The sequence below is a fragment of the Micromesistius poutassou genome, assembly GCF_964030765.1.
Source record: "Micromesistius poutassou genome assembly, chromosome: 4".
Lineage (NCBI taxonomy): Eukaryota > Metazoa > Chordata > Actinopteri > Gadiformes > Gadidae > Micromesistius > Micromesistius poutassou.
The window spans coordinates 4,555,792-4,568,832 of NC_140274.1; the positions used below are offsets into that span (position 1 = coordinate 4,555,792).

General features: G+C 39.4%; 3 protein-coding genes and 1 pseudogene across 4 annotated transcripts in view; 1 reads left to right on the top strand and 3 right to left on the bottom strand.

The window, feature by feature from the left end:
* LOC311342149 (extracellular calcium-sensing receptor-like) overlaps positions 1 to 13,041 on the top strand; it is a gene marked incomplete at both ends in the record, with an annotated part of 96,242 nt that overhangs the window by 55,113 nt on the left and 28,088 nt on the right. The gene's annotated exons all lie outside the window — the stretch shown is intronic.
* On the bottom strand, positions 868 to 4,983 carry LOC311342147 (extracellular calcium-sensing receptor-like; the record flags this gene model as incomplete). Its single annotated transcript, XM_084466983.1, has 9 exons — positions 868 to 1,778; positions 1,890 to 2,013; positions 2,120 to 2,347; positions 2,642 to 2,917; positions 3,231 to 3,437; positions 3,793 to 4,062; positions 4,178 to 4,264; positions 4,383 to 4,674; positions 4,874 to 4,983. The coding sequence occupies 9 exons, from the start codon at positions 4,981 to 4,983 to the stop codon at positions 868 to 870; spliced, it is 2,505 nt and encodes an 834-aa protein (XP_084323109.1).
* Positions 6,150 to 7,588, bottom strand: LOC311342156 (extracellular calcium-sensing receptor-like; annotated as a pseudogene). Its single transcript has 3 exons — positions 7,391 to 7,588; positions 7,151 to 7,283; positions 6,150 to 7,058 (listed from the first exon to the last, which is right to left on the bottom strand). The product of its transcript is annotated as an extracellular calcium-sensing receptor-like (transcript).
* On the bottom strand, positions 8,901 to 12,917 carry LOC311342146 (extracellular calcium-sensing receptor-like; the record flags this gene model as incomplete). The annotated part of the gene is made up of 9 exons (XM_084466982.1): positions 8,901 to 9,811; positions 9,904 to 10,027; positions 10,134 to 10,361; positions 10,654 to 10,929; positions 11,188 to 11,394; positions 11,736 to 12,005; positions 12,127 to 12,213; positions 12,333 to 12,624; positions 12,808 to 12,917. The coding sequence occupies 9 exons, from the start codon at positions 12,915 to 12,917 to the stop codon at positions 8,901 to 8,903; spliced, it is 2,505 nt and encodes an 834-aa protein (XP_084323108.1).

Sequence of the window (13,041 nt, forward strand, 5' to 3'; positions counted from 1 at the left end):
CGTTTGTGTGTAGGGACCCTCGTTTATATGGCTAGAGGCTAGGTGCTTCCTACATATCCGATGTACCTCCGGTAGAAGCTAAATGCTAAATAATAATAATAATATGAAAGCTGAGCCTCCAAGAAGTCCAACGGTACAAGCCTTATCATTTTGTGAGCTTATCTCGATTAACTAGATTAACTAGAAAGAATAACGCAATAATTAACACTTTTCCAAGTTACTACAAGTGATGTATCAGGCTGAGCCGTAAGTAGTCAGTAACATTAGATGATTGAGTCACTGTTTACGTTGAGCTTAATTTAAGATAATGAGTGTATAATGAAAATTTAAATCATTCACCATGTTGTAGAAAAGTGTCTTTATATTATTTGTATTATGTTGTAGGCTCAAGATAAGTGACTTTGCAGTGACTTACAGAAAAAGTGCTTCCATGTTAATTCCTATCTCTGCCTTTTGTAGCTCTGTAACACAGCGATAAACTTTAATGTTTTAACTGGTGGAATACTCAATGGCTGCTCTCCAGACCCAAAATCAATTTTTTGACACATACTTACCATGTTTTAATGTAACAACTTTTTATAGTGAACTTCTCAGTCCCAGATGACCAGAAAACCCCCATAAAAGCGAACATGCTACCAGTACATCATGGCCTACCATACACCTATTACTAGTGAAAAAAGTTGCATAGTAATGTGTAACACAATATTTTTATTTTTTTTACAGATTTTTTGGGTCATCAAAAATCCAACAGATTTTAAAATGAAATGATCATAGAATGCAGGTAATCTAGTCTAAATTATTTGTCAAACATTCACGTCATCAATTGATTCAAAATAAATGTAAATAAATTGAAGGCTATTGTTTCTATTATTTTGGGACACCTCGTCCCATTATAGCCTTCTTAGTGTTTCTCTCAGGTCTAAGCAGGATTATAAAACACTTTGGTCCAAATAGGGCCACTAACAGGCCAAAACTAGACGCTAGAATGGCAAATACCTCCACAGCATCTGCAGATTTACCAGGAGAGTTGATATAAGCGGGGATAAAGGCTATCCAAACAGAACAAAAGACTAGCATGCTGAAGGTGATAAACTTGGCCTCATTGAAGTTATCTGGCAAATTCCGTGCCAAGAATGCAAGCAAGAAGCTGAGAATAGCAAGTAAGCCAATATAGCCTAGTAATACTCCAAATCCAACTCTGGACCCCACTACACACTCAACTACTATCCTGTCATTGTGATACTGTGTGTTTTTATTAGGAGTGGGTGAGGAAGACACAAGCCAAGTTGTGCATATTGCTGCTTGGATTAAAGTCAAAAATACAACAGTCCCTCTCTGTTGAACTGCCCCAAACCACTTCAGACTACTGCCACCAGCTGGTTTGGAGGCCTTGAATACCGCCAGAACAACCATGGTCTTCACCAAGATACAAGAGACACACAGCACAAAGCTGATCCCAAAGGCTGCATGCCTCAATTGACAAGTCCAGAGCCTTGGTTGCCCAATGAAAAGCAAGGAGCACAAGAAGCAAAGTTTGAGTGACAGCAGAATGAGGAAGCTCAGCTCTGAGTTGTTGGCCCTAACCACTGGCGTGGTCCGATGATGTGTGAAGATTCCTAGCACAACTGCACAGTTGAGTGTACCCATCAAAGAGGCCGTTGTTAAGGATATGCCCAAGGGCTCATTGTACGAGAGGAACTCTATAATTTTTGGCACACAAACGTCACGCTGAGGGCTGGACCAGAAGTCTTCTGGACAACTCAGGCACTCGGTCGAATCTATGAAAAATAAGGTTTAAATGTACACCGCAGAAAGGTTACATTTTCCCATAGGATAAATTTCATTATCATTATTATTTTCATTATTATGATGTTACACTGTACACCAACCTGTCATATTGTTAATTTCTCCTTCTGAACAAGGGATGCAGTCGAAGCAGCAGTCAGGCTGATTCTTCCTCCTGGCCATGCGGGTGCCTGGGGGACAGCTCTCACTACACACTGATCGAGGTGGCTGAAGATTAAATATAAACTTTTACAAATCATTGGGAAAGCTCTTAACTTGAATAGCTCAACAGTTGTTGAACATAGATGAAAATAGTTGGCTTGACAGACCAGACCTTTTTGGGTACAAAATTCCAGAATATGATGTCTTCTTTGAGTGTAGTTTCTCCACCTTTGGCGGCAGTCTCCTTGACAACACCAACATTCTGAACGAATGTGCTCCCATCTGGGAGCCAAAGCCAGTTCATTATATCATAGATCGGTAAAGCGTCCCCATTCTCATCAAATGACACTTGATCCCCAAAAGGTGTGGTAAAGTTGATCCTATCCAAGTAATATACAAGCTAGAAATGTAGGGGGAAAAAAAAAAATCACAAATAACATTGTTGAACTATGAATTATAAAGAAACAAATAATAGCTTTTGGACCAAAGGTTGGAATTGTACAAAGGTCAGCTGAAATATGTATTATCAAATTGTAATTATTGTTATTATTTTATTCATTTATTTATTTCTATTTAGTTACTAGATTATTATTCAAATCATATCAATCAATACTAACAAGAAAAGGTATAAAGCATTTATCTTGAAGTTGGGAAATCTCTAATGGTTACATAGAGGCACACAATTTCACCAAACCTGCCATGGCTCTAGTCGCTGTAAACTGGCGCAGGTTTGCCCGACAAAAGGTCCCCTCCCTGGAACACACCTCAGCATGTCATGGAGGGCATGTGCCATGGCATATACCGCCTTGTACACATTATATTCTGGCCTGAGGTTTGACACATCCAGGAACTCTGTCTCTGCTGTTGCGAGGTTCTCCTGCCCTGTGCACTGTCTCCCCCCTTCATTGGTCCATTTGGGCGGTGCAGGCGGGAATCTACACTGGAACGTCTCCTCCCAAAACTGCTGCACCTAAAAAACATGTTTAGTCATAAGAGTCCTGAGAGTGCTACTGTAAAATAACTGAACATAATAGTTTACACATTAAACTGTTCATTTTAAATATCATAATCGATCGATAAAAATCGATAAAATGAGGAACCTAAGGTAAAAATATTTTGATTCAAATTGAATTTTTCTGGTATTATATTTTAATCTACATTTTTTGTTAACAATATCAACATATATATATATATATATATATATATATATATATATATATATATCATAGCACAACATAGTAAGACATGATTCTTTGCATTATTTGAGGAATAAATATATTTACAAAGTTATTGTCCTCGCTGCTGAGTGTGTCATTGTCAGGCCGTATGGTCAATAGGAAGTCCCTGAGTCCTGGTATCTCCCCCCGGCGGATGGCAATGCCCAGAGTGCCTGCAAGAAAAGGCATGTAGCTGGGAGTCTGAGGAACAATGGATGTAGACCAGGCTTCACTGGCCATCCACTGGAGGCCTGTAACATTCTGCTTTACCACCTGCAGATTGGAATGAGTAAAACATGGAAGCTTCTTAGCGTTGTGTTAATTATGTATTGTGTCCACACAAATTTTATTGTGTAAATATTGCTGTTAACCTTTTTAGCTCATATTATAATTGCATGTATTTGCAATAATTTTATGTATACATTTTAACATATTTTTCAAATAATTACACTGCAGTTGATCAACTGTTGAACATTGTGGTAATTTATTAAACTGCAATTTGTGGTTATGGCACAATGCCAACTAATTAGTATTTTTTGATTATGATTATCATTGAATAGTTGCTAATTGTTGTTGGTAGAGCAAAGTAAGATACATTTTTTCTGTCCATAAAGAATTGCATCCTAACCTCTCCCATGAGGTTAAACATGTGATTCTCATGTGCGAAAACAATGACCACACGGGATGTGGAATTCTTCATTATGCCAACGATCCTTTGAAGTTCACCGGCATCGTTTCCCCACGGCAGAACCTCTAGATAAGCCAGACAGCCTCCACCAGACTGGGCCAGCTCTGATTGAAAGGATTGGGCGGCATTGAGACCATAGTCATCATCACTGACCAGCAGGCCAACCCAGGTCCAGCCAAACCGCTTCAGAATCTGGAGCATAGCTCGCACCTGGTTGGGTTCAAGTAAACATTAAAGACTCTGCATGTCTTAATTATGTGAACACTATGTAATATCATCATTAATTAAATTATAACGACTTAAAGCTCTCTCTCTTTAGGTTCACCTGAAACGCATCACTTGGGATAGTTCGAAAAAAAGACGGGAATAGCTGCCTGTCGCTGAGACAGGAACATGTGGCAAAGTAACTCACCTGTGAAGACATACAGAGCAAACATAAGGTGTTCCCTCCACCGATAAAATAATGATATATTTATATCACTATTGAATGTCAAAAAAGTAATGTGAGTGGGAAAAGGTTGAAAACTTACCATGGGCATTTTGAACAAACCAAAAACACTGGAGATGGCAATAGTATTTGTGGAGCTGGAGTCACCCACGATCCCCACCACAGGGGTTCCTCTACAGCTTGTGGCCTGGTCAAACTTCTCCTCTTTGCCACTGGCCATTGAAAAGGCAGCTCGGAAGGCAACTCCGAGGGAGGCACAGTTATCATGGAGTCTGTATCCCAGTGTCACGTTTGGCAGAAGAATGTCGCTCCTGTTGATTTCATCTACTGCAAACAGCATGGTCTGGGAATGCCTGAACCCTTGAATGTCAAAACTACCACCAACCATTATGACAATAATCATAAAAGAATAACAATATCCAAATATTAACCATAATCTTTATCAAAATTATACTTCACAGCTAAAATCCTGATCATTATTGTAATCATAGTAATTTCAAAGTCATAGCAACCTATTAATACTGTCATAACAACAATCGTTTCAACAACAGTTAAACATATACTTATTCTTACCCCTGGCAGATGGGCTGCTGTGGTTTGGAGGTGAAAAAGGATTTGGGGAAGATAGAGGTGTAATGGGTCTCAAACAGACCCCCCAGCACAATGTCTCCCTGTTTATACATGCCATTAAGACTAAATGGTTCCTGTAACTGACAAGAGGAAGAAAGAAAGCACAAGACAGGACATAAAGATAGAGAGAGCAATATCACTAAGCATATACATACAATGTATCTGACTAGCAAGGCCGTCATCTCGTCAATCTCCCTGTGGCCTATTTCAATAAGTGCTCTGCCCCAAGCAGCCCAACTTTATAGAAGGCACAAGATCCACCCCTTTGTCGACTTAAGTCATGGTTTGAACTCAAACTTATAAACCTCCCATTGTAGATGATGTAGTATTCCAGGCCTTTCCAATTGCAACCAACTTGTTAGTCTTTGGCAGTAGGATGCAAATGTCACAACATTCACCAAATATGGCTTTTTTGAGCTGTTTGTGCAGTCGGCCAGTGCTTCTGTCCCAATTGTTCATGCTATGTATACTGTATTATGTCCACAAGGAGGAAGTAGTATCCTTGAATGAAAATACCGGTCTGGATGATCAAGCCATCATCACATCTCTTGGCTTCCCTAAAAATGTGCCGAAAGGATGTATTATTAACATAACAGTGAATCACCATTCAAAATACAAAATTTATTATCACTAGGACCAAATAACTATTGTTTACATTTGTGGTAGGCACTATAACAATTATGATAGCTTTCCTTCACACTTTGCGCTTGGCCCCCTAAATAACTGTGCTGTAGAAAAGTGGCTATGTTTTATTTGGATTATGATTTATTTGAGGCTGTTTTATTTGGATTATGTTTTATTTGATTAGTAAGTTTGCACTGATTTACAGAAAAAGTGCTTCCATGTTAATTCCTATCTCTGACCTTTGTAGCTCTGTGAAATCAAAACGATACACTTTGCTGTTTTAACTGTTGGAGTACACAATAGCTCTTCTTCACACCCAAAATGCATTTTTGGACACATATTTACCATGTTTTAATTTAACAACAGTTTTTACAGTGAATTTCACCTTGAAGTAGTCGCAGGTGACCAGAAAACCCCCATCTTTTAAAAATATTTTTTACAGATTTGTTGGTCAACTGAGCATCACAAATACAACTGATTTTAAAATGAAATTATCAAAGAACTCAAAGGTAATGTAGTCTAATTTATTTGAGAAACATTCACATAATCAATTGATTCAAAAGAAATTGAAAGAAATCTATGGCTATAATTTATATTATTTTGGGACACCTCGTCCCATTATAGCCTTCTTAGTGTTTCTCTCTGGTTTAAGCAGAATTATAAAACACTTTGGTCCGAATAGGGCCCCTAACAGGCCAAAACTAGATGCTAGAATTGCAAATACCTCCACAGCAACTGCATATTTACCAGGGGAGTTGATATAAGCTGGGATAAAGGCTATCCAAACAGCACAGAAGACTAGCATGCTGAAGGTGATAAATTTGGCCTCATTAAAGGTATCTGGTAGATTCCGTGCCAAGAATGCAAGCACAAAGCTAAGAATAGCCAGTAAGCCAATATAGCCCAGTAATACTCCAAATCCAACTGTGGACCCCACTACACATTCAACTATTATCTTGTCATTTTGATACTGTGTGTTGTTATGTGCAGCTGGTGAGGAAGACACAAGCCAGGTTGTGCATATTGCTGCTTGGATTAAAGTCAGAAATACAACAGTCCCTCTCTGTTGAACTGCCCCAAACCATTTCACACTACTGCCACCAGATGGTTTGGAGGACTTGAATACCGCCAGAACAACCATGGTCTTCACCAGGATACACGAGACACACAGCACAAAGCTGATCCCAAAGGCTGCATGCCTCAATTGACATGTCCAGAGCCTTGGTTGACCAATGAAAAGCAAGGAGCACATGAAGCATAAGTGAGTGACAGCAGAATGAGGAAGCTCAGCTCTGAGTTGTTGGCCCTGACCACTGGCGTGGTCCGATGATGTGTGAAGATTCCTAGCACAATTGCACAGATAAGTGTACCTATCAAAGAGGCCGTTGTTAAGGATATGACCAAGGGCTCATTGTACGAGACAAACTCATCATTTTTGGCACGCAAACGTCACGCTGAGGGCTGGACCAGAAGTCTTCTGGACAACTCAGGCACTCCGTCGAGTCTAGGAAAAATTAGGTTAAAATGTAAATTGGAGAAAAGTTACACTTTCCCATTGTATCAATTAGATTATTAGATGTTACATGGTACACAAACCTGTCATATTGCTAATTTCTCATCCCTTGTTCTCTGAACAAGGGATGCAGTCGAAGCAGCAGTCAGGCTGATTCTTCCTCCTGGCCATGCGGGTGCCTGGGGGACAGCTCTCACTACACACTGATCGAGGTGGCTGAAGATTAAATATAAACTTTTACAAATTGTTTATCGGTGAATAGCACTTAACTTGTCTAGCTCAACAGTTGTTGGATAGAAAATAGTTGGCTTGCCAGACCAGACCTTTTTGGGCACAAAATTCCAGAATATGATGTCTTCTTTGAGTGTAGTTTCTCCACCTTTGGTGGCGGTCTCCTTGACAACACCAACATTCTGAACGACTGTGCTCCCGTCTGGGAGCCAAAGCCAGTTCATTACATCATAGATCGGTAAAGCGTCCCCATTCTCATCAAATGACACTTGATCCCCAAAAGGTGTGGTAAAGTTGATCCTATCCAAGTAATGAACTAGCTAGAAATAGATCACAAATTACATTGTTAAACTCTGAAATATAAAAATACAAATAATAGCTTTTGAACACACGTGGAAATTGCATAAAGGTCAGCTCAAATATTTATAATTTGAATTATAATTATTGCTATTATCTCATTATTAATAATATTATTAAAATTACTTGATTTTTATTCAGTTACTAAATCATTATTCTGATCATTGTTATTAATAATTAGATTACTAATAATATTAATTAAAGTAATAAGAATAAAGCATTTATCTTGAAGTTTGGAAATCTCTAATGGTTACATAGAGGCACAAAATTTCACCAAACCTGCCATGGCTCTAGTCTCTGTAAACTGGCGCAGGTTTGCCCGACAAAAGGTCCCCTCCCTGGGACACACCTCAGCATGTCATGGACGGCATGTGCCATGGCATATACCGCCTTGTACACATTAGACCATAACAACAGGCCATAACGATAGAGAGAGCAATATCACTAAGCATATACATACAATGTATCTGACTAGCAAGGCCCTCATCTCATCATTCTCACTGTGGCCTATTTCAAAGTGCTCTGCCCCAAGCAGCCCAACTTTATAGAAGGCACAAGATCCACCCCTATGGCAACTTAAGTCATCGTTTGAACTTTCAAACCTCCCATTGTAGATGACAAAATAGAAGAATATATATATATATATATATATATATATATATATATATATATATATATATATATATATATATATATATATTATTTTTTTTCATCCACAGTAAAGGAACTGTATTCCAGACCTTTCCAAAGGCAACCGACTTGTTAGTCTTTGGCAGTAGGATGCAAATGTCACAACTCACACAAAAATATTGCTTGAATGAGCTGTTTGTGCAGTCAGCCATTGCTTCAGTCCAAATTGTTCATGCTGGGTATACTGTATTATGTCCACAAGGTGGAGGCAGTATTCTTTAAGGACAGTCAGTCTTCCCTAAAAGTTAACCGGATCATTAACATTGCAGTGAATCGCTATTCAAATACTTTGCAAAATGTCTAATCACAATGACCAAATACCTATTGGTTACATTTGTGGCAGGCATGTATACAAAATGCTGCGAGGCAAAATCAGCACAACAAATTGATTTTGACAAATTATGTTTTAATTACTTTATTATGTTACTGTTTTAACTGGGGAGTAAATAAAATGTTTCCTAGAATGCAGGTTAAGTAGTCTAAATTATCTGACAAACATTCACATAATCAATTGATTCAAAATAAATTGAGAGAAATCAAAGGTTATAGTTTATATTATTTTGGGACACCTCGTCCCATTATAGCCTTCTTAGTGTTTCTCTCAGGTCTAAGCAGGATTATATAACACTTTGGTCCAAACAGGGCCCCTAACAGGCCAAAACTAGAAGCTAGAATGGCAAATACCTCCACAGCATCTGCAGATTTACCAGGGGAGTTGATATAAGCGGGGATAAAGGCTATCCAAACAGCACAAAAGACTAGCATGCTGAAGGTGATAAACTTGGCCTCATTGAAGTTATCTGGCAGATTCCGTGCCAAGAATGCAAGCAAGAAACTTAAAATAGCAAGTAAGCCAATATAGCCCAGTAATACTCCGAATCCAAATCTGGACCCCACTACACACTCAACTACTATCCTGTCATTGTGATACTGTGTGTTTTTATTAGGAGTGGGTGAGGAAGACACAAGCCAGGTTGTGCATATTGCTGCTTGGATTAAAGTCAGAAATACAACAGTCCCTCTCTGTTGAACTGCCCCAAACCATTTCAGACTACTGCCACCAGCTGGTTTGGAGGCCTTAAATACCGCCAGAACAACCATGGTCTTCACCAGGATACATGAGACACACAGCACAAAGCTGATCCCAAAGGCGGCATGCCTCAATTGACAAGTCCAGAGCCTTGGTTTACCAATGAAAAGCAAGGAACACAAGAAGCATAGTTTGAGTGACAGTAGAATGAGGAAGCTAAGCTCTGAATTGTTGGCCCTAACCACTGGCGTGGTCCGATGATGGGTGAAGATTCCTAGCACAATTGCACAGTTGAGTGTACCCATCAAAGAGGCCGTTGTTAAGGATATGCCCAAGGGCTCATTGTACGAGAGGAACTCTATCATTTTTGGCACACAAACGTCACGCTGAGGGCTGGACCAGAAGTCTTCTGGACAACTCAGGCACTCGGTCGAGTCTAGGAAAAATAAGGTTTAAATGTAAACTGCAGAAAGGTTACACTTTCCCACAGGATCAATTACGTTTTTAGATGTTACACGGTGCACCAACCTGTCATATTGCTAATTTCTCCTTCTGAACAAGGGATGCAGTCGAAGCAGCAGTCAGGCTGATTCTTCCTCCTGGCCATGCGGGTGCCTGGGGGACAGCTCTCACTACACACTGATCGAGGTGGCTGAAGATTAAATATAAACTTTTACAAATCATTGGGAAAGCTCTTAACTTGACTAGCTCAACAGTTGTTGAACATAGTTGAAAATAGTTGGCTTGACAGACCAGACCTTTTTGGGTACAAAATTCCAGAATATGATGTCTTCTTTGAGTGTAGTTTCTCCACCTTTGGCGGCAGTTTCCTTGACAACACCAACATTCTGAACGAATGTGCTACCGTCTGGGAGCCAAAGCCAGTTCATTACATCATAGATTGGTAAAGCGTTGCCATTCTCATCAAAGGACACTTGATCCCCAAAAGGTGTGGTAAAGTTGATCCTATCCAAGTAATATACAAGCTAGAAATATAGGGGGATAAAATAAATCACAAATAACATTGTTGAACTATGAATTATAAAGAAACAAATAATAGCTTTTGGACCAAAGGTTGAAATTGTACAAAGGTCAGCTGAAATATGTATTATCAAATTGTAATTATTGTTATTATTTTATTCATTTATTTATTCTATTCAGTTACTAGATTATTATTCAAATCACATCAATCAATACTAACAAGAATAGGAATAAAGCATTTATCTTGAAGTTGGGAAATCTCTAATGGTTACATAGAGGCACACAATTTCACCAAACCTGCCATGGCTCTAGTCTCTGTAAACTGGCGCAGGTTTGCCCGACAAAAGGTCCCCTCCCTGGAACACACCTCAGCATGTCATGGAGGGCATGTGCCATGGCATATACCGCCTTGTACACATTATATTCTGGCCTGAGGTCCGACACATCCAGGAACTCTGTCTCTGCTGTTGCCAGGTTCTCCTGCCCTGTGCACTGTCTCCCCCCTTCATTGGTCCATTTGGGCGGTGCAGGCGGGAATCTACACTGGAACGTCTCCTCCCAAAACTGCTGCACCTAAGAAACATGTTTAGTCATTTGAGTGATATAATGGCTGGGTTACATACTTTTTAAACTGTTATTGGACATATAATGATATGATAAAATGAGGAACCTATGGAAAAAATGTTATGACTAACAATTGTATTCATTGGTGTAATATTTTTCTTGTTAAAAATATAAAATAGTACAACACCAAAGAATATAACATCATATATGACATTATAACATAACACTTTCTTTCTTTGCATTTTTTGAGGAAATAAATATATTCACTAAGTTATTGTCCCTGCTGTTGAGTGTGTCATTGTCAGGGCGTATTCTCAGTAGGAAGTCCCTGAGTCCTGGTATCTCCCCCCGGCGGATAGCAATGCCCAGAGTGCCTGCAAGGAAAGGCATGTAGCTGGGGATCTGGAGCACAGTGGTGGCAGTCCAGGCTTCACTGGCCATCCACTGGAGGCCTGTAACATTCTGCTTCACCACCTGTGAATTGCAAGGAGTAAAAGATAAAAGTTTCTTGCTGTGTATTAACTATCTATTGTGTCAACACATATTCTGTAGGGTAAATTTAGCTATTCAACTTTTTAGCTAAATTTCATGTGTTTTTGTTCATATGTTATCATCAAATGTTAACATATTTATTCGATAATTACACTGCAGTTGTTTTAAGAACAACTGTTGAACATTTGTTAGTAAACTGCAATATGGCACAATGGCAACTAATTAGTATCTTTTCACGATGATTATCATTGAATAGTTACTAATTGTGGTCGGTAGAGCAAAGTAAGGTACATTTTTATGTCCATAAAGAATTGCGTCCTAACCTCTTCCAAGAGGTTCAACATGTGATTCTCATGTGCGAAAACAATGACCACACGGGATGTGGATTTCTTCATTATGCCAACGATCCTTTGAAGTTCACCGGGGTTGTTTCCCCACGGCAGAACCTCTAGATAAGCCAGACAGCCTCCACCAGACTGGGCCAGCTCTGACTGGAAGGATCGGGCTACATTTAGACCATAGTCATCATCACTGACCAGCAGGCCAACCCAGGTCCAGCCAAACCGCTTCAGAATCTGGAGCATAGCTCGCACCTGGTTAGGTTCAAGTAAACATATAAGATTCTACACATGTATGTCAAAATTATGTTAACGCTGTGTAATATCATAATTTATTAAATAATGACGACTTAAAGCTCTCTCTCTTTAGGTTCACCTGAAACGCATCACTTGGGATAGTTCTAAAAAAAGATGGGAATCGCTGCCTGTCGCTGAGACAGGAACATGTGGCAAAGTAACTCACCTGCGAATACATACAGAGCATACATAAGGTGTTCCCTCCACCGATACAACAAATATACATTTATAACACGATTGAGCGTTAAAATAGTAATGTGATTGGAGCAAAGGTTGAAAACTTACCATGGGCATTTTGAACAAACCTAAAACACTGGAGATGGCAATAGTATTAGTGGACATGGAGTCACCCACAATCCCCACCACAGGGGTTCCTCTACAGCTTGTGGCCTGGTCAAACTTCTCCTCCTTGCCACTGGCCAATGAAAAGGCAGCTCGGAGGGCAACTCCGAGGGAGGCACAGTTATCATGGAGTCTGTATCCCAGTGTCACGTTTGGCAGAAGAATGTCGCTCCTGTTGATCTCATCTACTGCAAACAGCATGGTCTGGGAAAACCTGAACCCTTGAATGTCAAAACTACCAGCAACAATAATTACAATACACAAAAAATAATAACAATTTCTAAATAATCACAATATTGAGCAAAATCATACTTCAGAGCTAGCATAATTGTATTCATAGTAATTTAAAAGTCATAGCAACTTATTAATATTGTCATAATGACAATCATTTGAACATTTAAAATATACTTATTCTCACTCCTGGCAGATGGGCTGCTGTGGTTTGGAGGTGAAAAAGGATTTGGGGAAGATAGAGGTGTAATGGGTCTCAAACAGACCCCCCAGCACAATGTCTCCCTGTTTATACATGCCATTAAGACTAAATGGTTCCTGTAACTGACAAGAGGAAGAAAGAAAGCACAAGACAGGACATAAAGATAGAGAGAGCAATATCACTAAGCATATACATACAATGTATCTGACTAGCAAGGCC